The 26,919-nt window shown below is 39.4% G+C and overlaps 1 protein-coding gene across 1 annotated transcript in view; it reads left to right on the forward strand.

The window, feature by feature from the left end:
• Positions 1-7,068: 7,068 nt before the first annotated feature.
• Positions 7,069-26,919, forward strand: part of XRCC5 (X-ray repair cross complementing 5) — a 66,123-nt gene continuing 46,272 nt past the window's right edge. Inside the window, exons 1-8 of the mRNA XM_070957114.1 lie at positions 7,069-7,142; positions 11,632-11,745; positions 13,350-13,533; positions 16,313-16,361; positions 17,357-17,479; positions 21,386-21,574; positions 24,484-24,598; positions 25,151-25,289. Of these exons, the coding sequence (XP_070813215.1) occupies positions 7,128-7,142; positions 11,632-11,745; positions 13,350-13,533; positions 16,313-16,361; positions 17,357-17,479; positions 21,386-21,574; positions 24,484-24,598; positions 25,151-25,289 (928 nt within the window). The 5' untranslated portion in view covers positions 7,069-7,127. The remainder of the gene's footprint in view (positions 7,143-11,631; positions 11,746-13,349; positions 13,534-16,312; positions 16,362-17,356; positions 17,480-21,385; positions 21,575-24,483; positions 24,599-25,150; positions 25,290-26,919) is intronic.

Consider the following 26,919-nt stretch of genomic DNA (forward strand, 5'->3'; position numbering starts at 1 on the left):
CAAATGCTGATAGGTGAAATGCATTGAACTGAGAGTGATTCCTGTTAGGTGCAAGAATCCACAGCTTGACTTAGAAATTAGAACCACAAATATGATTTTCATGAAAGAAGCCATGAGCCTGACATATACAAAGATATGTGGAATCTGCTTCCCATTTTATCCAGCCTCTTCCAATTTCAATTGCCAACTGAATTTTAAGGCAATATATTGTTGGTTATGGGGTATCAGCAGTCACATCTGATTTAATATGTGAGCAGAAAGCCAAGGTGAATTTAAATTAATTAAAGCAATAATTAAATCAAGTAAAGTATCTAGAGGAAATCAATGCAGTGTACTTGGAATGACACAATGTCCAAAACTGGAATCTCTAACATATGACGTCTTCAATGTAGACTTCAGATGCTCATCAAGTTTTCTGCTCATAGGAAATCATTCTAATGCTCGCCAAACATTTTGCCCACATGATTTTCTTAAAAAAATAAATTACTTAAGAAGAAGCTGGCTATGCAATAAAGCAGTGTTGTCAAACTCAAGGCCCGGGGGTCGGATCAAGCCCGTTGGGTGCTTAGATCTGGCCCGTGGGGCTGCCCTGGAAACAGTGAAGGACTGGCCCGCAGTGCCTCTGCCAGCGAAAACAGAGTTCAGGAAGGCTGGCAAAGGGTTGCAGGAGGCCATCGCGGACGAAAATGGAGCTCGGAAGCCCATTTTCACTGGCAGAGCGCTCAGGCTGCCACAGGCACCCCCGACAGGAGTGACAATGTTCTGGCCATGCCGCCCCGCCCCACCCCACCCCCCGAGGGCAAACACAACCCTGATGCAGCCTTCAATGAAATCGAGTTTGACACCCCTGCAATAAAGTATCAGCGTGCTATGTTGACTTTTTCTAAATATGAGGCCCATATGCTTACTTATTGAAAACAATGGGCAACTTACTTCCACTGCTTACTGTGAAAGTTCCACCTATCTACGCAAAACAAGCAAATAAAACAAAAATATTAGGGAGCCACCTGAAAGGGCAGAGATACAAAAGATAGTAGGTGGGATTTTGGTAATTCCGTGTTTTGTAACTGATTTTATCCCCAATGGCATTTGTGTATGGACAAGGCATTTTGCCAGCCAACATTTTGCGAGAGAGCCTACCTCTTCAAAACCTATATATATCTACCAGACTTTGCCACTTCAAATTAGCAGTCATGGGATAAATCATGAGTACATGCCTTGTTGACCCCCTCAATTACTATAAGCTGTAGAACTGATGTCAGAAATTACACAACCTATCCAATCGAGCTATTTCTGTGGGGCAAACACCATAGAATGTGGAGCTACCTATGATGCAGAATTTACCTGTATTACACATTTTCTTCTAGTATATGCATTAATAGCCATCTTACTTCAGAACAGATCTGTTGTCTTCTGTGAAGTAAAGAAAACTGTGCCCAATTGGTGGTGCTATTGTATTAGTCTATTTTATGTCTGTCTAAACCGTACAGTTTTTTTCTCATAACAAATCTTTGGTTGCCTACTATTACGAAGTGTTTGCAAATATGACTGTCTATTAAAAGCCATGCTATAATTGAAAAAACACAATGTTCTTTCCTTCCTATGCTCACACTTCGAGTGTATACTGATGTAACATGGAAAAACTTTTTTTTAAAACCTTTTTGTTACACTCTATCCAGGCAAATTATTTTCTCAGGAACAATTTTTAGCAAGTTGTCAATACAACAACAAACTTTATCTCTTCGTAGCACTGACTAGGTAACGCCTGTGATATTACCACTCCATTCTTTCCACAATTGAAATAGTTTGGCATTTTAAAAAAATAAATGCTTAAAAGACAATGGTAATGAATAAACTTTTGAAAATAAACGTGATGTGCTAATAATTTTTTACAGCAAAAAATATCTTGCTGCAAACATGGATGGAGCCATATTGTTGTATTAGATCCATTGATATTCATTACCATCATTTACATCAGATTTCCCTAGTTATATCTTTCAATTAAGTTGGCTGAACTATTTTGCTATGACAGCTATTTTAAATGTTAATCTGTACTGTATCACCCATTTGTTATTTTGCTGGAATGTCCCAAGAGGCTTAATAGCTGAATATTTGTAGTGGGTGATTTAATGATGCATTTCATAATTTTGCTTTGGGGAAGCAGGTCTCCTTGTTCTTGAACAATGCCCCCAAAGTGTACCATCCCCTCATTTCACTTATATTAAACTGCTTTAGATGGATTTATGCTGTCTTTCTGTAACTTCTTTCTGCTACATTTTTCTTCAGATTTACTTATGAAGATTTACTTTACTTCCCCCCCCCCACTTCTTTAAATAGTCTGCTACTAAAAAAAAAGGTCTTTCAAAACTTTGGATTTAATTCCACTTTCATTCATTTTCAAGGGCTTCAGTGATATTAAAATAGGTTAAGTTACATCAGGATGAACAGGAAGAAATGATACTCCTTGTGATTCCTTCAGAACTAGAAGAATCCGTGATTTTTTTTTAATATGAACAATGTCATTTGTTAAAGTAAAAATGGAGTTTAACTAGCCAACTTTTATCTTTCTCATTCTTCTCAGTTTGGAAGTGTATTCGGGAGAGGGGGAGACCCGCTCTTCACCTTTTAAAAAGAATTACCGGTAATTCTTGGGAAAAGAAATTTTAAAATAAATCTAAGAGAGATGAGCAGTTAAGAAATATGAAATATAAATAAAATAAAGTTTCAGGAAGGATAATTCCCAATTCATTTCCAGAGAACTGTGTAACTCCCAAGAAATTTAATTACTGGTAATTAATTAAACCATGTTTAATTAATTAAACCATATGTTTAATTAGCTTGCACGGGATTTTTTGGGCTCTCTGATTTGCAATAAATTTTGAACTTGAGGTAACACAGGCTTCTTTAGGGACAATTTTTGACCACAAGTGAAATTAAGGTAAAATAAATATATAATTGGAAACTCTTGGTTTTAAAATAATTTAACCTGGGAGACAAAGACAGGGTACATGGATGTTTGGTAAATACAGTTTCTTCCGAATTAAAATATGCTTTACTCTGTGTAGGTTGAGTAAACCATCTGTATTCAAATTCTTTTTAGACCATTGGCAAAGAAAAATAATAATTACCTAATCTGTGAGATTTGTTTTGGGATTGAATTGGAACTTTCTACATATAAAACAAATGTTCCACCACTAAGCTACAGCTCTTACTCATAACAATCCCCTACAAATATCATGGAATTTTACTCAGCTATATGTTATTTTTCCTGATTCTTATGTGTGGCCAGCCTTTTCTCAAAAAATCTTTACAAATCTCAGAACGTAATTACTTCCTGGAGAGTTCCTAGCTAGGAATTATTTCAATAAAATGTTTCTACCACATCAAAACCTGTCCACATCTTCATCTGTTTATGTTATTTCCACCCGGAGCAAGCTTCAATTAATGTCAATGAATACATTGCTTCAACATGAAGGAAGTGGGTTATTTAACATCACACAGAATCCATTCATACAGATTCAGGCCACAGCTGCAGTTCTTGAAATGAGGCACTTTTTCTTTGGATACATTATTGATCATTGTTTTTCATTTTGAAGTTTAGTGTTGTGTGCTCTTGCTTCAGACCTGGGTGTGGCAAAATCAGGCCTTGTTTAAATGGAGATCACACTTGTCAGTGGAAATGAGCAAGATTCCTTCAAAATCCACTATTCCTTTCATCTTGGCAGCATTTCTAAACATTATATAAGTTTAGAAATGGTACAATCTAAAAATGCTGTTTAATATCATGTATTCTTCCTGGCAAGTATATACAGTACAGTACTAATAAAGGAGAATATTTGTAGCTCAGGGTTGACATGAGGGTTCTTTGGTGTTTTCTTGCTTGCTTGCTTTCTTGCAGATGTTTCATTACCCAAACTAGGTAACACTAGCACTGATGATACCTAGCATGAGTAATGAAACATCTAGTAAAGAAAATAAGCAAGTTCAGAGAGCACCAAGGACCCCTACCTATACAGTACTAAGTCAGAATGAAGTTTGTTCACCTTTTGCTCCATGTCTTATATTTAACTTTATAAGTAATCCTCACTTCTGGAAGAAATATCCATCTGGTTCAGTTCCAAGTGGGGAGAAAGACACTGGAAACATGGAGGCTGATTGGAAAGATGGTTTATTGATGGACAGGACCACATGGGTTTGAGGTCCTGGGCAGCTGAACACATGGAGGAGAGAGAGAGAGAGAGAGAGAGAGAGAGGGAGGGAGAGAGAGAATTTATACATTATTTTAGGCCTTGCCCTTGAGCTTCCTGTTCCTGTGCAAGAAATGTATTTATTGGCTGTAGTCAAGACTCCTACGTGGAGTCATGTTTGTCTGAATCAAGTTTGGTTGAACCTTGAGCTGATGTAATGTCCCCAGGTGATTTCGCAATGCAGTGAGCCCCGCTGCTAGATAATCCTATAATGTCCTGGAGGGTCATGCATGTCTTAATCCCATCACCCTGGAGCTGAAGGTCTAATTGCCTTGTAAATAGGCTGGCCCAGTCCTGCTGGGGCTATTAACAAAGGTGGGGGCTGCTTTCCAAGAGCATGCTTCTCCTTTAGGGAAATATAATATTCTGCCTTTTTAATATTTCTCAAAATATTTCATTCTTCTAGGAGGGATGGATGCTAACTTTCTACATCACCTTAACAATCACAATTGGGACCAGAATTCTTGTAGCTAAGTAAGGTGCTTGCTAAGTGACTTGCACCTGAGTTTATAATCTTTCTTGCCATGGCTGTTAAGAAAATTGCTGCAATTGTTAAGTGAATCAGGCAGTCATTAAGTGAATCCAACTTCCCTTATTGACTTTGTTTGTGGGAAGCCAGCAGAGAAGGTTGTGCATGGCAATCATGGGACACTTCAACTAAATATATGCTGGTTGCCAAGTGCCTGAAGTTTGATCACACGACCATAGGGATGTTACAATGGTGGTAAATGTGACAACAGGTTGTAAGTCACTAATTTCAGTGCAGTTGTAATTTTGAATGGTTGCTAAGCGAATAGTTGTAAGTCAAGAATTTCCTGTACACTGGCCCAGTTGCATCTCAGAACCGCAAGGAATTGTACCTACCCAACCTTCACTGGGCCAGAAAACAAGTCCATTAAGAAAGTCCATTAAGGAATCGAAGGCTGCAGCTTAGACCAACCACATCCAAAAAAATTAAGCAAGTCCATTAAGAAATCTAAGACTGTAGCCTAGATTAAGACGTTGCAACAACAAAAAACAACAACCTAGAATGGTGCAGTGGGTATGTTGGCCTGTAGGTCCATCTTCAGTTCTTTAATTGGACTGTCTGTCTCCAAATGGTCGCTGCAGGTCACACCTTCTGAAAGCTACTTTTAGGGGAGACCTAGTTAGCTCTTAGAGGGGAGACACCTAGTGTTAAGGATATTGTTGTTGTGTTACCAATCAGCAGAGTAAATGCACAAGGAAATGTTGCTGAGAACACTGAATAAGAGTTATGCAAACTGGTTTATCAAAAGATTACTTTATAGTAGAAAAACAGTCTCATAGTCTACAATTCCAAGTCTTTGCCAGTAAATCAGTCCAGTAGTTACAGAATCTTCTTACCCAACAAACAGTAGTTGGTTAGAATAACAAACTCACTCTGGTTCACAAACCACGATGGTTGCAGATCCATCAAACGATGATTAGCAGATAACAACTCCTCTCAATGGTAGCTTATCATAGCAGCTTCATCATCTCATCATCTTCATACACAATGGCAGCATAGCATAGCAGCTTCATCATCAACAGCAAACTGAATACGTTACAGTAACTTGCTTAAATATTCTCACAACCAGTCATTATGTAATTGCAGCATGACTCAGCATTAAAGTCACATAATACATTTACAGATTAAAGTTACAGTACACTTATATTGCCTGGACAATTTAGTTAGGCTCAAACCATATCCTAACACCTAGTCTCTAGAGTTGTATGCTAAATTAAGAAATTGCACACTTGCACTCTCTCATCCAAAAGCCAGAACGAAATGATTAAGCATTTCTGGACTGCTGTCAAAAAAAAACCAAACCCCTTCCTGGATGTGTTCATGAAACTTCCCAAGATTTGAGCTTAATCTGAAAAAAGATTTTTCAGTAATATTTGCAAGAAACTAGCAATGCCAAAATAAGAGCACGTGAACAGTGGCGTTATCACAAATACTGCCAAGACTAAGTGCATGAGATGACAGACTTTGTCATTTGCTCCCTTGTTCTTACCAGCACCCGAGGCGTTCATGGAGATGTTGCCTTTCATCCAAATGAAATTAATTGGACATTAATATCTACATTGCATGTAAACTCACCAGTTTCCATGATTTGCATGAGGACTATTACATATTCAATGGGTGTCTGTTAGCAAGGGTTTCCAATCTTGTGATAAACAAGCACAAGAGCCGTCCAAGGAACAGCACCAATAACTACCTATCTGAAACACCAGTACAATATTATGCAAATAAGGATCGTTGGAGCTAAAATGTCCTTGAAAGATTTCATGTAACAAACACTGATTAGGGTTAATACATAGATTCTTACTATCAATAGGGCTTCTGATAAAAAACCTAACAGTTTTTGGCGTTTATTAAATTGATACGGTTATTTAACTATATGTCCAGACAGCATCAGTCCAGGGTTGGCTTTATTTTTAGAGATCCACCATTGCTGTTCCAAAGGTGTTTTTTTTTTCCCCAAAAAAGCAACTGGACTTTCTTGGTGTTTTCTTTGAAAACGTTTCGCTTCTTCAGTTCTAACGGAAGCTAAAGGTTTTCAAAGAAAAAAAAAACCCAAGAAAGTCCAGCTGCTTTTTGGAAAAATCAGCCTTTGGGACAACGATGACCTGGATTGATGGACAATCTCCACAGACATCATTGCTGCTTTTCGTTCTGCGGACTCCGGCTACTTCCTTTCCTAGCCGCGCCAGTCGCTCCAGCTTCTGTTAATCGAGACTCAGCCATCGAGGGTCGCTGTCGGCTTTATTCTCAATTCGGAGGAAGGCGGGACAAGTTTCGCTGCCGTAAAGCAAGGCGACTCCAGAAGGAAGAGGCGCCGGGTTTGTGGCGGAAGACCGTGAGAACTTTACAGGATGTCGCGGGCAAAGGTAACGTGAGAAATCGGGCTTAGACCTGGAAGATTGGCCGTCAGAGTGTTTATGAAGGCTTGCCTTTTCCCGCCACAGGCGGCGGCAGAAGCCTGGATCAACTGATCACTGTCCTCCTCCGTTTGTTGGGGCTGCTTGATCCGGATTGGTTACCTCTTAACCATCACCATGTTGGCTCTTTACTCAACGGCGCTTAGCGATTGGACTTTTTTCTCCTAGGCCCTCCCCCCCGCCGTAGAGCGTTTTGTTTTGTGAATGAGAGCTTTCGAACCATACTAGAAGTAAACGGAGGGTAAATGGATCCCGCTACTTCGTAGGGAAGTTGATGTAACAGGTTGCAGGAAGTCTCTATTCTGCATCTATAGATGCAGGAGCTATCTATTAAGCTGGAGGTGGATTCCCCAGGAAATGAGATAGTTCATGCTGCAGTTTCTGCTATTAAATGACAGATGAGGGCCCCTTGTCAGTTGCTGGGAAGTCGGACTGAATCATCATCAAATCTGTACATAAAATAAATTTAAGAATAATGCATAATAAAATCTCTGCATTGACAAAGTTTCCGTCTGTCAGTTACAAAAGGCCCCATTGTCGAGGTTTACATCGATAACTTTATGGCATCCTGGGTCTTTTGAGAAGAACTTGAGGGAATTGAAGGCCAATACTAGCCAAGCAATGGGCAGCTGTAATTTCACATTGTTAAATATATAATAATAGATGTGAGGGCCAGTTTGCTATAATGGTTATGGCATCAGGCTAGAAAATAGGAGACTAAATTTTAGACCCACAATAGGCACAAAGCAACTACATGATCTTGAGCTGCTCCCTCTCTTTCAGCCCCAGGAAGCAGGCAGTGATTTATTTTATTTTATTTATTAAATTTTTATACTGCCCTTCTGCTGGACTCAAGGCGGTGAACAGCCAAGAATAAAAACATCACATACAAAATTTAATTTTTTTTAAAAGAATTAAACAAATTTTGGCCCAATAAATTTAAAACATCCCAACTAAAATCAATTTACAGTTAAAAATATCTAAAAATATCTAAGGGGAGATTATGCCAGCCCAGCTTGATGAAATAAAAAAGTATTAAGAGCACGGCGAAAAGCACGGAGATCTGGTATCCTACATATCTCCGGGGGCAGGTCGTTCCAGAGGGCAGGTGCTGCCACAGAGAAGGCCCTTCCCCTGGGGGTCACCAGCCGACATTGTCTGGCCGACGGCACCCTGAAGAGTCCCTCTCTGTGGGAGCGTACTGGCCGGTGGGAGGCTATCAGTGGCAGAAGGCCGTAAGTACCCAGGCCCTAAGACATGGAGCATGGTAACCAACACCTTGAAGCGCACCCAGAAGAGCACCGGAAACCAATGCAGCTCGCGCAGGAGGGGTGTCACATGGGAGCGCCCCATTGCTCTTATAATCCCCTGTGCAGAAGTGATGAACCACTTCTGGACTCTTCTCAAGAAAACCTCAGAGACTGGTCCAGATAGCCATCGGGAGTCATCTCTGAGTCAAAGATATCTCCCGCCCTGTCCCCCACAAAGCATTTGCAGATTGCCATATTCTAGTTAGTTCTAGTCCTCTCTTACACACCAGAGCCACCTGGTGTCCATGGGCCAGTTTCTTTTAGCCCCAGAGAGGAAAGCTGAGAACCATTGAGAACCAAAGTGGCATGATGCTTGAGTACCAGGCTAAAAACCAGGGGACTGAATTCTGTTTCCATCTCAGGCACAAAATCATCTGGGTAACCCATGTGTCAGTCACTGTCTCTCAGCCCTAGGAAGCAGACAAGGGCAAACCGCTTCTGAAAACCTTGTCAAGAAAACTGGGGGGATCCTAGGAGTCAATGCTGATTTGAAGGTGCATGTGCATGCACACTTGTGCACACACAGATGTGGGCGGCATGGGATAGGTGACCAGCTCCTGGGAAAAGTAAGAAATCCTGAGATTGAAAGGATGGGACTGAAATGAATAGGTTGGAACTGGGTGAGTCATCTAAAGGGATCCAGAAGGATGGCCTTTGGGACAAACTAACTTAATGCTGAGCTAAAAGCAGAACTAGAAAGCATCTGCTTTTGTGCCTTTTTGATCCTTCTGATAAAGATTTTACCCACTTAAAAGGATATATTAAAAGGGTCTTTAATGTTTAGGGGTTAAAGCCATAAAGGACCAATGCTTCATTTTTATCAGAATCAGACCATATTGGGAGCAAAAACTATTTAGGTAAATTCCAATTATTGTGTCGGTGAGGAGGGAGGCTGAGAGGAGTGGGTATTTTTTAAAAGAAGGTTGGGATGTCCTATATAATTAGCCATGGTGTACTTTGTTCTTTCTTCTGGCAAATGTCCTCTTAGCATGGCAGTTTCAGTACCAAAACCTGATTAGGTTCAAGCATGAAATTAATTTTAGGATGTAGAGTAGCAATCAACTCAAGGGGCTTTGTAATATTCCAACATATTGGTGCATCCATTTTGGAGAATCTTTCTGGCTAAAAACCAATTTTGAGCAGCAGCTTCTTTATTTATTTGTAGGAAATTGCTTTTAAATCTTGTCACTGATGAGACTAGTTTTACTGTACAGGGATTTTAATTTGTTTAATTTGTGTTTTAACTCCTTTGCTGTGTAAGTCACACACTAATTGAGCCAAAACAGCAACTGGGATAAACAGAGTAGGATTAGCTATCCATATCCATGAGCTATCCTTTTCCATAGAAGAGGAGGTGAGATTTGAACTAGGATATTTAATGCTAGTGCTCTCTTTTATTTTAGTGGTTCATTATTGGTACCCCAAATACAGGTAGTCCTCAGCTTACAACTACAATTGAGCCCAAAATGTATGTTGTTAAGTGAGAAATTTGTTAAGTGAGTTTTGCTCCATTTTACAACTTTCTTTGGCCATATTTGTTAAGTGAATCACTGCAATTGTTAAATTAGTAACATGGTTGTTAAGTGAATCTGGTTTCCCCATTGACTTTGCTTGTCACAAGGTCGCAAAAGGGGATCACATGACTCCCGGACACTGCAACCGTCATAAATGTGAGTCAGTTGTCAAGCATCCAAATGTTAATTACACGATCATGGAGATGCTACAAAGATTGTAAGTGTGAAAAATGGTCATTAATCACTTTTTTCAGTTCCTTGTAACTTCAAATAGTCACTAAACGAACAGTTGTAAGTCGAGGACTATCTGTAACTTACCATTTAAGGTAGTCAACAGGATTTAAAAAATAATATGGGTATAATGTATTATAAGTAGTATATTTAAATTTGAGCAAAAAGCATTCAGAAGAATTTTTGAATTTTGAGTAGTGATTTCTTTAACAAGTAAAGATAGCATGTTTTTAAAAGAACATTATTCACATTTATGAAAGAGAAGAAAGGTGGAATGTTTTGCAAATGCAGCATTATCTGACTTTTCCAGGACTTTTATCTTCATATAAACACCATATTTCATTTTTGTTCTGCTTCTGTTTCTAGTAAATAATTCCTTGTGGGCCCAACATTACAAAATTTGCATTGGGATAAGGTCATCTTAAGGGAAAAAAAGAAAAAGAAATACCCTGCAGGCAGAGATAAAGAGAAGGGCTTTTTTTATTTCTTCCTCTGAAATGAAATAGTTCATGTTTACTTTCACTGTTTCACATTAAACAACACTTCATTCTGATGGCAATAAAATTTACTCTGCAAAGATAATTGAATAGATTTTTATCCTCCTTTAAAAATCTTTTAGTTTATTTTTCTGTGGTGTTTTTTCCGATACACATGCACATTTTGTATAGTTTGATAGAACACTTAGGTGAATGTTTTCCCAGAAATACATTTCACCAGTGCAGTGTTTATTTGCAGGAGATTGCATATAGGGCTGTAACTTTCTTTGCAGTGGGATTGTATTGTAGGATAACCAGTGGCAGAACCTGGGGGCAGAGTTAAAAGAAGGATCAGCCAAGAATCCCTAGATACTCACAAGTAGACTAAGTCCAACCCCTCTTGAATTCTGTTGACTCTTATCTAACTCCAAGCAGATGCTAACCATTAGTTGAGAAGAGCATAGGCTTTTTAGCAATAAATCAGTTTAATTGCTTTATTAATTTTCCTTCACTTTGGACCTGGTCTTTTTGTAACTGGCATGTATATATCTAAAATATTGTTACTCAAGAAAATTCCACTGAGTACCATGAATAAGGTACAGCAAATACAGCAAATACAAATATACCCCTTGTTTAGCAATTGCCTCATACAGCAACTGTTCACAATTATGATGGTGATGTAAAAATAATTTTGTGACCAATGCCTATATTGTGGCCTTTGAAAATCTGTGAGGCAAAGAAAAGCTGAAGTAAGATCATAAGCAGTCATGACTGCTTCAGGTAACAACCGAGTTACCAGTCCCAATTGTGGTCGCTAAACAATGACTAAGTGTAGGTGCTTGCATTATGTCATCTACTAATCACTAATCTTATTCCATCTATGTTTGTGCCTTTTTCCCCCTCAAAGACAGCTGCTGTGCTATGCATGGATGTTGGTTTTTCAATGAGCAATTCCGCTCCCGGAGAAGAGTCTTCTTTTGAACAAGCCAAGAAAGTGATGACAATGTTTGTGCAGCGACAGGTAAAAGACACCAATAGTGATATAAGTTGTCATAAGCAAGAAATCATGACAGACGGTTGCAAACTGCAAGTCTGTTTACATTTTTGTTGCTATGTGTTCCCACTTCTAGAAGCCATCAGTCAGTTTTTTCTACCCTGTTTCCCCGAAAATAAGACCCAACTGGAAAATAAGTCCTAGCATGATTTTTCAGGATGCTCGTAATATAAGCCTTAACCCTCAAATAAGCCCTGTTAAGATTGTCAACCAGATGGATGCATTTGGTACCGTATTTCCCCCAAAATAGGACCTAGTCAGAAAATAAGCCCTAATGCAACTTTTGGAGCGAAAATTAATATAAGACCCAGTCTTATTTTGGGGGAAACATGGTAGAGAGTCAAGGAACTCGATTGCCATGGATGCCATGATGTTGGGAAAACCTCAGTATCAAATCTTAGAGGGTGGAAGACAAATTGGAGAAAAGGCCGTCTTCAGCAGAAGCTCTTGAACATTTCTTGCAGTGCTTAGCTGAAAATATGTTTATTAGGGAGATGTGGCACAGCCCTGGGTCAAACCTTCAAGCCTCTTCTGGGTTAATGAAGTGAAGTGCTGGTGGGAAATTGACATTTTTCAGCCACTGGAGAGGGAGGTGCATGTGCTTCATGAACATTTCTTCTACTGTAGTGTTTGTATCTCACTCCCCAAAGTTACCTAAAGCAGAAATATACAGTAAACAAAGCTAAAACTAAAGAAGATACCTTCTTTCACATCCTAATACATTATTTATTTTATTAATCTTTTGATGCAGAAGGAAGAAGGCAATGTGTTGTTTTGCAATCCAGAAACTGATGAGTGTTGTTTTTTAAAAACACTTTTTACCCAATGAGAGCAGACTTTTTAAATATAATATTTAGATTAAAAAATGGTTTCAACATATTGACTCTCCATCCTCCCAATATACTGGCTGTTGAGCACGAAAGCTTATTTATTTATTTATTTATTTACTTACTTACTTATTTATTTATTTATTTATTTATTTATTTATTATTTATTTATTTATTTATTTATTTATTTATTGTTTGTTTGTTTGTTTCGGTTTATATGCCGCCTTTCTCCGGAGACTCAGGGCGGCTTACAATGAGTTAAGCAATAGCCTTCATACTTTTGTATTATATTTATATATATATATGTATGTATATATGTATGTATATATGTATGTATATATATATATATATATATATATATATATATATATATATATATATATATATATATATATATATATATATATATATATATATATTCTGAGGTTTTCGCGGGTGTTTGGATGTACTGGCAGTTAAAAGGAAGAAACAGCTGCGATCACACACATTGCTCCTAGAAGCACGAAGCCGAAGACACCAGCCTGAAGATGACGAATGAGACTTCGTCGAAATGTTGCCAAGAAACCTCCAATTTTACGCGGGAGAAAACCCGAATAACCAAAGACCTACATACATACATACATACATACATATAAAAATACGGTGCAGATAAAATGAGAAAATGAAGCTGTAGCAATTAAGGATTTTATGGTAAAATCTACACTGCTCCCTTGTATTAGCCTTTCATTTTTCAACCATCTGTAGGTATTTGCTGAGAATAAAGATGAAGTTTCTTTGGTTTTATATGGCACCGAGAGGACTTCCAATAGTCTTGCAAGTGGGGACCAGTACCAGCATATCACTGTACAGAGACACTTGATGCTGCCGGATTTTGATTTGTTGGAAGACATACAAAACCTGACTCCACTGGGCTCTGAACAAGGCGACAGTATCTTTTTTGAACACTGAAGATGGCTGTCCAGCAGATATTTGTACATAGAATTTCTATTACTTAAATAAACAAACAAAATCTGAATCCTTTAGAATTAAATAGGCATTGATGTTGTCTTGTAGGATCCAATCTGAGTCGGTCACCAGGACCAGAGACTTAGTCTTTCAAGCTTTCAGACTTGTGCCCCTGAACCCATCCTCAGGGAACTTCTCTGTACTGGAATGTATTCTTTGGGCTATTCTATAGTGTTTATGTGGTGCCTGGTTGTGTGTGTCTTTTATGTGTTGATTGGGGTGTTGACATACGGGCTATTAAGTTGTTGGCTGTTGTTTCCTTGTGCCAAGTCCTCAGCTCTTAAGTACTTGATAAGCTGGTGGTAAATTAGAACTGTTGACTGACAAGGGGGCCATTTCCCAGGCTTTAATCATTTCCCTGGCTATCTTAGTAGCTGCGAAATTTCAATCATTTCCCTGGCCAACAATCTTAGTAGCTGTGAAACTGAATGTATGTCCTTGTTCATTGCAATGTGAGGCTACCAATGAGTTTGAGCCTCTTCATCTGAACGCTGGCTTGTGTTCTTGCAATCTGGTGGTTAGCTTCCTCCCCGTCTCTCCTACATGCAGAGGATCCGGTAGATTACATTAGAACTATCTCCCACATCCAAGTGATCTTTACAATGCATATTTGTCTTTGTATGGTAGTTGCTGGGTGATGTGTGGATACCCAGATATAGAAACAAAACAGCTAACAACTTAATAGCTGGTGATCAACACCCCAATCAACAAAGAAAAGCCACAAAAAATCAGGCACCACAAAATTACTACACATAGAATAGCCCAAAGAACACATTCTGGTAGAGCAAAGTTCCCTGAGGATGGGCTCCAGTTTGAGTCTGAAAGCTCGGAAGATTAAACCTCTGGTCCTGGTGACCAACCCAGATTGGATCCTGCAACATTATCCTGGAACATGTATATTTGCTTTCATTCATGACATTCTTTTATTGCATTGTTGGTAGAATTTTAATTTATAACATTTTTCGTCTATGATTCCATACATGTTCTCAGACACTCATGGAGGCTCCTCTTTTTGTGAGGTTTGTCTCATGCAACTTGGTTTTTTTTAGTGCATGCTCATTAGATTTTTTCTTTGATAGAGAGAAAAGGTAAACCTAGAGGAAGAGGTTCAATACAGGCATCATAGCTCCTTTGCCCAGTGAGGAAACTCTGAAATTTCTGTACTATGTTATGATACCGAATTATATTTGAATTACCTTTTCCCCTGTATAATATGGAAGCAAAAATAGTAATAGCTACATACAATAAGAAAATTTAAATATTCTCTCCATCCCAGACATCCCATCCATAAGGCCTGCTTTACTGTACATGTTAACAATTCTGCTTACTTGAAAGGTAGCAATAGCACTTAGACTTATATACTGCTTCACAGTGCTTTACAGCTCTAAGCGGTTTATAGAGTCAGCATATTTATTTCTTTATTTATTATTCGAATTTCTATACCGCCCTTCTCCTTTCGGACTCAGGGCGGTGAACAGCCAAAATAAAAGCATTTATACATAAAGTACGATTAAAAATAGATTTAAAATAATTAAATTTGGCCCATAGTTTAAAATTTATCAATTTAAAATCCATATCAAAATTTAAAACCAACCATAAAATCATAAAATCAAGAGAGACCGGCTAACTGAAAGAGATGAGTTTTTAGGGCCCGACAAAAAGTCTGGAGGTCGGAGATCACTCGTATCTCTGGGGGTAGATTGTTCCAAAGGGTAGGTGCCACCACAGAGAAGGCTCTCCTCCTGGGGGTCGCCAGCCGGCATTGTCTAGCCGACGGCACCCTGAGGAGGCCCTCTCTGGGAGCGAACTGGCCGGTGGGAGACTATTGGTGGCAGAAGGCGGTCCCGTAAGTACCCTGGCCCTAAGCCATGGAGCGCTTTAAAGGTGATCACCAACACCTTGAAGCGCACCCGGAAGTCCACCGGAAGCCAATGCAGCTCACGCAGGAGAGGAGTCACATGGGAGCACCCCGTCGCTCCCATAATCCCCCGCGTGGCCGCATTCTGCACCAGTTGGAGCCTCCGGGTGTACCGCAAGGGGAGCCCCATGTAGAGAGCGTTACAATAGTCCAGACGAGAGGTGACGAGTGCTTGAGTGACAGTGCGTAGGGAGTCCCGATCCAGAAAGTGGCGCAACTGGCGTATCAGGCGAACCTGATAAAAAGCCCCCCTGGCCACGGCCGTCATATGCCCTTCTAAAGACAGCCGTGCGTCCAGAAGGACGCCCAAGTTGCGGGCCCTTTCCGTGGGGGCCAGTGATTAGCCCCCAATAAGCAGTGATGGCGTCAGCTGGCTATACCGGGACGCCGGCAGCCACAGCCACTCGGTCTTGGAAGGGTTGAGTCAAAGCCTCAACAATATTGCCCCCAACAATCTAGGTCTTCATTTTACCGACCTTGGAAACATGGAAGGCTGAGTCAACCTTGAGCCTGATAGATTCGAACTGCCAAACTGCAGGCAGCCGGCAGTCAGCAGAAGTAGCCTGCAGTACTGCATTCTAACCACTGCGCCACCACAGATACTAGTTCTGCTTTCCCCAATGTCAGTGTTAGCTGAAGACTGTCAGAAACTGTAGCCACCAAAAATGGGGATTGTTGAGAAGCAGAGAAAAGTTGCCCTCGATAAATGTTGCATAACAAACCCTGGCTAGCATATTTTGAAATGTCTCGTTTTTTAAAATTATCTTTTCTTAACACACTGAAGTTCTTGATGCTCTGATTGTGTGCATGGATTTGCTTCAGAAAGAAACAATGTAAGTATATGGCTGTATTTAAGAATTCTGAAAACTGCTGTAACAGCATTTTTCCATCGTTAGAATATCAAATGAGATGAAGTGGAGACGGATATAGCATTTTATATTCGTTAAGAAATTATACATGTTATTGAACAAAGCTAATTCATCATCACAAAAAGGGAAGTGCTCACAAAGAAAACAAAATTTCTCAGGCATTTTATTAGGCCACTTAAACGTATGTATTAAGTTGCCTAATAAAATGCCTGAGAAATTTTGCTTTCCTTGTGAGCATCTCTCTTTTTGTGATGATGGATCAGCATTGTTCAATAATATGTATAATTTCTTAGCAAATTAACCTAATGCATAATGGGTATTTTGAAAGTTGCCCCTCAGGTTAAAAATAAGTCCACTTGGTCAATGGGGGCAATGAGAAATTCCTCACAATCGGTGATTCCTCATAATCATTTTTCATAGATTTGTGTCTGTACCATGAAAAGCCATGGAAATGGTTTAAATAATAAACTTATTTATTTTTTCAAAACATGAACTGAACATGAGAAGTATTGTATCTTACAAAGCGCCCTATCAGATAAATGTATTGCCCAAGGGATCAGCGACAATGTGCTAACATTTGGATGGGAATTTTGGGAAGTGAACTCCAAATGTTTTTGGAAATTGTCAGGAAAAGGTGTACTCATTAACCTCAGTTCAGCTATCCTGATTTACAATAACTAGAAGTTAGTAGTTCATGTTACAGGCTGTAAGAACATGTACTTCTGTTGTTTTCACTAGTTATTTAATATTTTGATGATTTTCTATTCAACCCTTCCAGACAATGATTAACAACAGAGAATATGGTATTAATTAAACATATTTTATATTGACTTTTTAATTTTTGAAGCACATAGATTGACATCATTAGAAGTATAAGACTATTTTCTGTAAGGAAGCACAGTATTCCATGTGAATAATGATGTAATTGAAATGTGTGGTTTTTTTTTTTTACTTTTTAGAGGAAAAAAATATGACAAACGGCACATTGAGGTTTTTACTGATCTTGGGAGTCCCTTCAGTGAAGATCAACTGAATATTATCATAGCTAACTTGAAGAAAACCGGCACCTCCCTTCAATTTTTGTGAGTGAAGAAAGAACTGTGACAAATCATAACCAGAAAAGAATGTATCCCTACTCTTAACTTAAACATTCTTAATGTTTTTATTGGATGTAGTCCTAGACTTACAACAGTTCGTTTAGTGCTGTATGAAGTTACAACGGCACTGAAAAAAGTGACATGACAGTTTTTCACACTTATGACCATTGCAGCATCCCCATGGTCACGTGATCAAAATTTGGATGCTTGGCAACTGGTGCATATTTATGACGGTTGCAGTGTCCGAGGGTCATGTGATCACTTTATGCAACCTTCTGACAAAGTCAATGGGGAAGCCAGATTCACTTAACAGCAGTGTTACTAACTTATCAACTGTAGTGATTCACTTAATAATTGTGGCAAGAAAGGTGGTAAAATGGGACAAAATTCACTTAATAAATGTCTCGCTTAGCAACAGAAATTTTGGGGTCAATTGTAATCGTACCTCGAGGACTACCTGTATACAGTATTCTTTCCAGCTAAAAAGAGATTATGCACAGGAATCAGAACTGTATCTGTGGGTCCATCCATTACCAGACCATTCTGAAAATTCAGCAGCAGGATCAATTTTGGTACCGTGTTTCTCCGAAAATAAGACCCTGTCTTATATTTCTTGGAACCCCAAAATAAGACGGGGCTCCTCTTGCCATCTTACCTGATTTCCAGCTCTGTCTCCCTAACCCTAACCAGAGGAAATGGCAGGGACCTGCTGCGCATGCATTTAAATATTTTTGGGGAGGGCTTATTTTCAGGGAGAGCTTATTTTGGGGGGGGGGCTTATTTTAACGCATGCGCTCAAAAGCCCGATTGGGCTTATTATCCGGGGAGGTCTTATTTTCGGGGAAACAGGGTAGTGGCAGGGAAGGTGGCAAAAGAAAGACTGAGTTTGAAAATGGGCAGGATTCAACCAGGGTTTGGGGGAAAAAAACTCCCCCAATGAATATTTAGGAGATGGACTGACAGGCAGTGGCTCAGAAGGCTGCTGATTGTTCTATCCTACGTCCTCACATTCTTCCTTGTCAGGTGACCAGTTGTAGAACATACACAGTTTACTCTGTCTTTATAGGTGCACCCGTACCAGGGGTGGGTTCTACTTAACTTTACTACTGGTTTGCATCGTGCCTGTGCTTCTGCATGCGCAGATCACTTCTGATGACGTCTGGGTCAGTGGGTGGAGCCTACCACCGGTTTTATTACCGGTTCTTGCGAACCGGTCCGAACCGGGGACAACCCACCACTGACCCATACACACTAAGTCACACAGATGCAACAGAAGGGGAGAGCAGAAACATATACATGTGCAGAGTTAGTTACACAGGAGGAAATGCAGATATTTCTTATGGCCACTCCTGGTGAAAGGATTGGAAAGCATTCAAGAAAACATGCTCTGTGTGCTTTTTCCATCTTGTAGAATAGCTACAGCAGCTTGCCATAACCAGTCCCAATTACAATAAAAACAAACAAATCTTGAATCCAGGAAAGCTGATCTTGGCAAATTATATATGTAAATTAAATGAATTTCCATACATTGATTATTCTGCATACCCTTACTCTGTTTTTAGTAGATTTACAAAGAGGGAAAGAGTTATGGAGAACATAAACTGTGGTTGGGTTTATTCATCAGGCTAAGCCAAATGTGATTTGCTTGCTTATGGCTTAGCATATTATATGAGTTGTTGTAGTTTCTTCAGAAAGCCATAGCAAAATGAATCAGGTGCTTAGAATAACAGGTCAACCAACTGTCTGTTTCCTGGGCACTTGAAATGCACGGTTAGTTTTCAGAACAAACAGGTCAAATGATCTTTTTCAAACAATTACCATGTTTCCCCAAAAATAAGACCCTGTCTTATATTTTTTTGAACTCTGAAATAAGCGCTTGGACTTATTGCCATGTGCTCAAAAGCCCGATTGGGCTTATTATCAGGGGGTGTCTTATTTTTGGGGAAACGGTATTATTTTTTAAAAGTTTAAAAAAATATAGCTGACATTCAGAAAATTAAATGTCTTACCTAGTACTACATTTTTGTACTGTTTTCCCTGCTTGTACAGAATACAGGCAGCTCTGGCTATTAATGTAGGCCCAGAAATAGGCAGTTATGGAAAATTGTTTCTGTCCCTAGATTTTTAAGAATGGGGGGGGGGAATGTGTTGACTCACACACTTACATAGGTATGTGAAACAGGTTGTTTTAGTTCAAATAATGCTGAGAATTGCATTCACTTAATAATAATGTTTAGATTATATTAATCCTTCAAAAGCCACCAGGTAGCTAAAAATAATAGGCAGTTGTATTAAATATACAGAATTATACAGTCTGCTCAGAAAAGACACACCGTGGCACTCAGTTCTCAGTAAGTATGAATAGAATTGTAGCCTAAAAAAGAAAATGAAACTCATTCTGCTCTATGTTTTATTTTTTATAAGTCATGGAGATGCAGCGGGTCAGATTACCATTTCAGACAAATCAGGAATACCCGGTATTCTTAGATATATATTTAATTTATTAGGGAAACTTAAGCTTCATCTTTCATTTGGTAGTTTTTAGGGTTGCCAGGTGTCCACTATTTGAGCGGACAGTCCGCTTTTTTCACATTATGTTCACTATTTTTTTTCACAAAATAGTGGACTTTTTTTTATTCAAAAGCTTTATGATGAAATGGTACGTAATCTAAAGCTGTACAGTCTAAGAGAATAAGGATAGGAGAAACGCGTTTCGTCTTTTTTTTCATAAGTTAGAACAAGACAAAGATCGAATATCCATTGAACTCGATTCTCCGAAAAAATTAATGATGAGATTAAAATAAAAATATATTATAAAATTATGTACAGTTCACATTTTTAAAATGTATTGTAGCTTGTGTCGACTGATCTAAAATGGCGTGTTAAAATGTTTGTAAGAAAATATATAATTTAATTGTAAATTTTTTTTAATTTTTTTACTACTTAACACCCCCCCCCCCGCTTGTCCGCTATTTTTTGGAAGCAGACTTGGCAACCCTAGTTGTGTTCTTACTAGAAAATCAGAAATGACTCTGCATAAGTTGCATTTCTTTCTTTTTGCCTCTTAATGGGTACCTTGGACATGGGGAAAGTTATTGTCTTTGGGACACAGTTTTTTGGGAGAGGGAAGGTTAAATGCTTTACCGCTCATCATACTTTTCCTGAAGCTTCTGTTATGTGAATGTGCTTCTAGATAAGCACTAGTCCACTTCAGTCCAATATTAATTGCATCCTTTTCCATTATCTTGTTTTTATGCATATAATTTTTTCTTAAAGAAATTTTTAAAAGAATAAAAACAATGCACATTTTGAAAAGGAATAAGTTAAAGTGCAAAGAAAAAAATAAGAGAACGGAAAGGAAAGGAAAGGAAAAGTGATAAAGAAGCACCTTCCAGTCTTCTTAAAAGCAGTTGCAAATATATTACCTTCTCTCTCTTAAGGCCTTTTTCAGTATCCTGAACTGATCATGATGGGACATTGTCTGTCTCACCAGTTGCTATTAAGAGTATTTACTATAACATATAGATTTGTAGCTGGCATTAATATACAAATGACAACAAAATAGAATTTCTGATACCGTAATAAATTCCTCATAGAGGAAAATATGTGCACTTTTATTTTAACAAATTCTTTACAATTTGCAAACTACCAAGAAATTGTACAGTCATGTTCCCATGACTAATACTGCGGCAATGCCTATCAGCAGCAATTGTTTGCTATGCCTTGATAATGACATTTTTATTTTTAAGTCATATCAAAAGATGCATTCAGAGCATCAGTTTGCAATTTTCCTTCTAAGTTCTTTTTTTTTTTTTTAATAGAAAAGTTATTTCATTTGTTTCCTGACAAATTAGGGTTGTAAATTGAAATTGCTTTCAATTATTTCTTTAGTTTGCCGTTCCCAATGAATGACGAAGACAGAGGTGAGAATGCATCTGCTGGTATGCATGATAGCAGAAACAGAAATTCTTTCCCAGGAAAGGGTCTAAGTGAACAGCAAAAGGAAGGGCTCCAGATGGTGAAAAAACTCATGTTTTCATTAGACCAAGAAGAAGGTCTGGAGGACATTTATACTTTCAGGTAAAATAAAACTCCTCCAGTTCTTGTGAAAAAAACTCTACTATTTGGGGGTATGTTTTCTGTACTCAAGGCTTCAATAACATCAATGAATGCTTTTTTTCTTCTTCTCCTAAGTCAGGGGTGGGCAAATGTGGCTCTTTTACAACCTGTAAAAGGTTCTGGGACTTCAACTCCCAGAATCCTGAGACAGCCAAGCTGGCTCAGGAATTCTGGGAGTTGAAGTCCACAGGTTGTAAAAGAGCCACATTTGCCCACCCCTGTTCTAAGCTATATTACTCTTCTCTCTTGCACCTTATCACTTATTTACTTTAAGCCAGGTTGAGTTTCCAGATTTATGAATGCTATGAGTGACGAGCACTCATACAGAAGCCCACTCTTGTTATAAGAGTAATAGCAGTAGCTGGCCAGCTATGTCTGAGCTTGGATGCAAAACATATTACAGCCCAATTAGTATTTGATTGGGGGAGTCCCAACAGTAGGTTGGGAAATCAAAGCCAAAGAATCTGACAAAAATAACAAAAAAAAAAAAAAGACAAGGGCAAACTACTTGCTCTCGCCAAGAAAAGCACATAAAGGTGTCTGTGAATCATCAGGAGACAAATTCAACGTAAAAGAGATTTTACCTTTTGGGATAATTCTGCATGACAGCCTTCCACTGCTTTTCTCCGATGCTAATCCTGACTGAAAATGAAACCTTAAAAATTCTGTTCAAAGTTTATCACTTTGGCAGTGATGATGGCCAGGTGTTTTCTCTGAAAAATAGTTACTATGGTCCTTGACAGGTGGATTTCCCCAGCGTCTTTATTCTGCCAAACCTCTGCTAGGACAAGGTATGGTTTCCATTTGCATGAGTGAACACACAGCTGTCACGGAACCATAGACTCGGAAGGGATCATAAAGGTCATTAGTCCACTCCCTTGTTCCATGCAGGAGTTGCTTGGTCTTGATGAATGCTTCATTACAACAGTAGATGGGGAAGAAACATTACCATTTCACTGTTCTTGCTATCACTTAAGCTAAAATCAAAATTGGCAAGAAACACTCCAGTATCTCACGATCTATTGGTAGGGGGCAGTGGTGGGTTGCTCCTGGTTCTCTCCGGTTCTTGTGAACCAGTAGTAAAAGCGGCGGGAGGCTCTGCCCACCTGCCCTGACATCAGATTTTGCGATCTGCGCATGCGCAGAAGCACGTGCGCTCCCGTTGCAAACCGGTAGTAAAAGTAAGTAGAACCCACCCCTGGTAGGGGAGAACCCGCTCCTCAAATCCTGTCAACGTAGAAAGGAAAGCTAGCAGCACTCTTATTAGTTTCACCTCAATCCCTAACTACCCCTTTAATACCCCTTCCCCTACATACTGCCTGGAGAATTCTGGGGGTAGAATTCCACATGTCTTCTAGCTGCCATGGTTGAGAAACACTGCCCTAGGTGTCACAAGCTAGCATTGCAGCTCCTGAATATGCCATGAATTACACTGAATGGTGTTAGAGAACATGGCACTGCCTTGCTGTATTTACATGAGATATTTCTCTATAGGACATCAAGCAGAGATGAGCACTGCCTCGTTATATTTATGTGAAATTGGTTAAATAAATAACAAAATCCACCATTTCATGAGCCCAAAGGTGAGGAAAAGAGGCGATTTCTATTCTGAGCAGGTTCTTTCAGAAGAGGGAGCTGACACTCAGCAGCCCATGGGAAAGTGGCTTTGGAGGACAACTAGTAGGATTGGTGAAGAGGGAAATGTCCCATCAGAATGTACTGTATATGTCAGGTTTCCAAGTAACACCCCAATGAAAAAAGACTCTGAGGCTTGAAGTTCCTCAAAGTTCCATTTTATTAGAGATGTCATATTGGCACATCTGGGAAAACCCAAATCTGAAAGTTTTCAGGTTTTCCCCACCCAGAGGAAAGTCCAAGTCCCTGCCCAGCACCCACATGTCCATCATGTGGTCCAATCAAAGCACCGTCCCAACTGGAGATGCCTCCCAGTTCCAGCCCCCCAGGTGCAGGGCAAGATGTCCTTGACTCTCTGAGAAAGGAATGTTATTATGACTATATATCACCCTTGCTCCATACAATCCCCCCTCCCAGTTTCCCAGAGTAGTAAATGTGGCAGGCCTGAAGATCCAATGCAAAAGATGGCTTCCAGGCCTGATAGTATATTTACTGATGGAGTACAACAACCTGAAGTGTAGCAGGACTATTAGGCATAGTGTGCACTGTGGGAATTCAGAAAACATGGCTTTAGATATGAAGCCAGAAAAGATGAGTAATTTTACAAGCAGGAAGTGTGGAAGACCCCTTTGTGTTCATGAGGCAGATGCTACTTGAAATTCTGCGTTAATCAAGACACAATCTGTGAGAATGTAGAGCAGGAGTGTCAAACTCATGGCCCGTGGGCCGGATGCGTCACGTGCTTGCCACCCCCCGCCCCCCCAGTTTAGCAAAGGGAGGAAAAGTCACAATACGTCACGTGACGACAATGTGACGTCTCAAGTTTGACACCCGTGATATAGAGGGATCCTTACGTGCTGTCACAAGTTTAGTATTGTAATGTGCATTCATGTATCGGACTTGATAAATGGAATCTGAATGTGTGAATAATCTCTATGTAAGAGGCATTGCATTTGCTGCCATATGAGGATTTTGTTGGATTTCTATTCATGAAAAATATGTCAGTTCTAACCCAGGTATTAGTGGCCAGATGGAGAAGATATTGCTTGATCCCTCTGTATGAGACAATCTGAAAAGATAATATTTAGACCATAATTTAGGAGTGGTTTTGGGACTGCGGCAGCTAATAAGTGTCCAACAAATGGTTTGGTGAAAACGGGCAAACAGAATTGTTCATTGTGAAATTGTTCTTGTTTTTTAACTGGGCCTCATTTCCTCCATGTTTGCTTATTAAGGGAGAGCCTGGAGCGTCTTTCAATGTTTAAGAAAGTTGAACGGAGACCTATGCCATGGCCCTGCCAGCTTACAATTGGTTCTAACTTGTCTATCAGGATTGTGGCCTACAAAACAGTAAGTGATTAGAACTCATTTTAATCCAGGGTTAGCAGAGCTGGACACAGTCCAACGGAGATGCCAAGTAAAATGGGACTAATATCCATATCGAGGACTAATTAGTTTCACATTCAGACATTGCCAGAATAACTGATCTGAGCTAAAAGCATGTTCAAGTACTAAATGGAATAGCTGAGACAGCTAGAATGCAGGCATTTTTCATAAATCAGACAAACATTCATAGTCTGGTTTCTAAATGCCCTATTAATTTGGAGAAATCAGATGCCTTGGAGTTGAGAAACTATTAGGAATTAACAATTTTCTTTAATTCATTTGGGAAACTTTTCGCATTTATAAAAATATACGTATATTGTATTTAGGCAGTATAATAAAGACAGCTTTATAGACCTGCTCTGATCTCTTGTAATCAATGAAAGCTATACCGTTAAATAAGAGCATTATTCTGTCACCTGTAATTCTAGGCAGTAAAATTTAATAGGTGAGGTTTGTTTTTTATTCATAAATTAAAATGAAACGCCTTCTTTTTCTTTCTCTCAATGTGGTTCCAAGTTCACAGAGGAAAAAGTGAAAAAATCCTGGATAGTTGTTGATGCCAAGACTCATAAAAAAGAGGATATACAGAAAGAAACCGTTTATTGTTTGAATGATGACGACGAAACAGAAGTTCAGAAGGAAGATGTTATTCAAGGTATGAGTTCAGCGTTTTCCAGGGAAGTCTGCGAGTCTTTTTACAATCCGTTATTTTGCTCAGTTCAGACAGAATGAAAATGCTTTATTGTGGAAACTATAGTCTGTCTGACATTTTGTCAGATTTCTCTTCTAGGCCTGACTATAAATCCCAGATTTCTGCAGTTATCCTGCCGTTAGCTAAGAGCAGGTTCTTCATACTGAGATGGATAGATAGTAAATATACATACAGATAGTCTTCGCTTACTGACTTCCTTGTTTAATGACAATTCAACCTTACAATGATGTTTTAAAAAACAGCTTTACAACTCACATTGTGACCATTGCAATGTCCCACAGTCATGTGATCACCATTTGGGGTGCTTTGCAGCTGGTGCAGATTTAAAGCTATTGCAACATCCTGCAGTCATATGATTGCCATTTGTGTTGTTCACAATTGGCTTCCAGTAAGCGGAGTTAATGGGGAACACAACAGTAAAATCATAAATTGTGGTCACAGGATGTCTTGCTTCACAACCTGGGTGGTTTGCTTACTGACAGAATGGAATATGTCTGTAGCAATCAAATGATTTTCCACTTAGTTGCTGGTCCCAACTGTGTCAGTAAGCAAAGATAACCTGCATGCTGAAAACCTGGCTACTACAATTCAAAGCAATTACAGTGTGTGTCTATGTGTGCATGTCTCTCATCCACAGAAAATAAACCATAAGAGGTAACAGTGTAATTAAAGTATGTTCATGTAACAATTCTATCTGGCCTGTGAATCTTAATTTCTCACCAAAGACAAATTCCTTGTGTGTCCAGTCACACTTGGTCAATAAAGAATTCTATTCTATTCTATTCTATTCTATTCTATTCTATTCTATTCTATTCTATTCTATTCTATTCTATTCTATTCTATTCTATTCTACTCTACTCTACTCTACTCTACTCTACTCTACTCTACTCTACTCTACTCCTGCCTATAAATCTTCTCCTCCTCCTTTGCCTGGAAAAGAGACACATTTGAAACTTTAACTTTTGAAATCACTGCAGCTTTTCTATTTTTGGACAACTCTAGGTCAGGGTCCCCAACCCCTGGTCCATTGACTGACACCAGGCCGTGGCCAGTGGTGGGATTCAAAATTTTTTACTACCAGTTCTGTGTGCATGGCTTGTGGGTATGGCTTGATGGGCGTGGCAGAGGAAGGATACTGCAAAATCTCCATTCCCACCCCACTCCAGGGGAAGGATACTATAAAATCTCCATTCCCACCCCACTCCAGGGGAAGGATACTGTAAAATCTCCATTTCCACCCCACTCCAGGGGAAGGATACTGTAAAATCTCCATTCCCTCCCCACCTCACTAACCTGCTTTCCAGCTCTGTTCTCCTGTGCAGGGCAAAAAAAGAAGACCCAGCTGATCAGCTGGGACTCTATCAGCTGGGACGTGGGAGGCAGTGAATAGATGGGGGTGGGGCCAGTCAGAGGTGGTATTTGCTGGTTCTCTGAACTAATCAAAATTTCTGCTACCGGTTTGCCAGAACCTGTCAGAACCGGCTGAATACCACCTCTGGCCATGGCGTGCCAGCAACAGGGCTGTGCAAACAAGTGAAGCCCTATCCGCGGGATGTAGGTAGCATGCAAAACC

The sequence above is a fragment of the Pituophis catenifer genome, unplaced genomic scaffold (assembly GCF_029215685.1).
Source record: "Pituophis catenifer annectens isolate HBS135680 unplaced genomic scaffold, rPitCat1.0.hap2 SCAF_1, whole genome shotgun sequence".
Classification (NCBI taxonomy): domain Eukaryota; kingdom Metazoa; phylum Chordata; class Lepidosauria; order Squamata; family Colubridae; genus Pituophis; species Pituophis catenifer.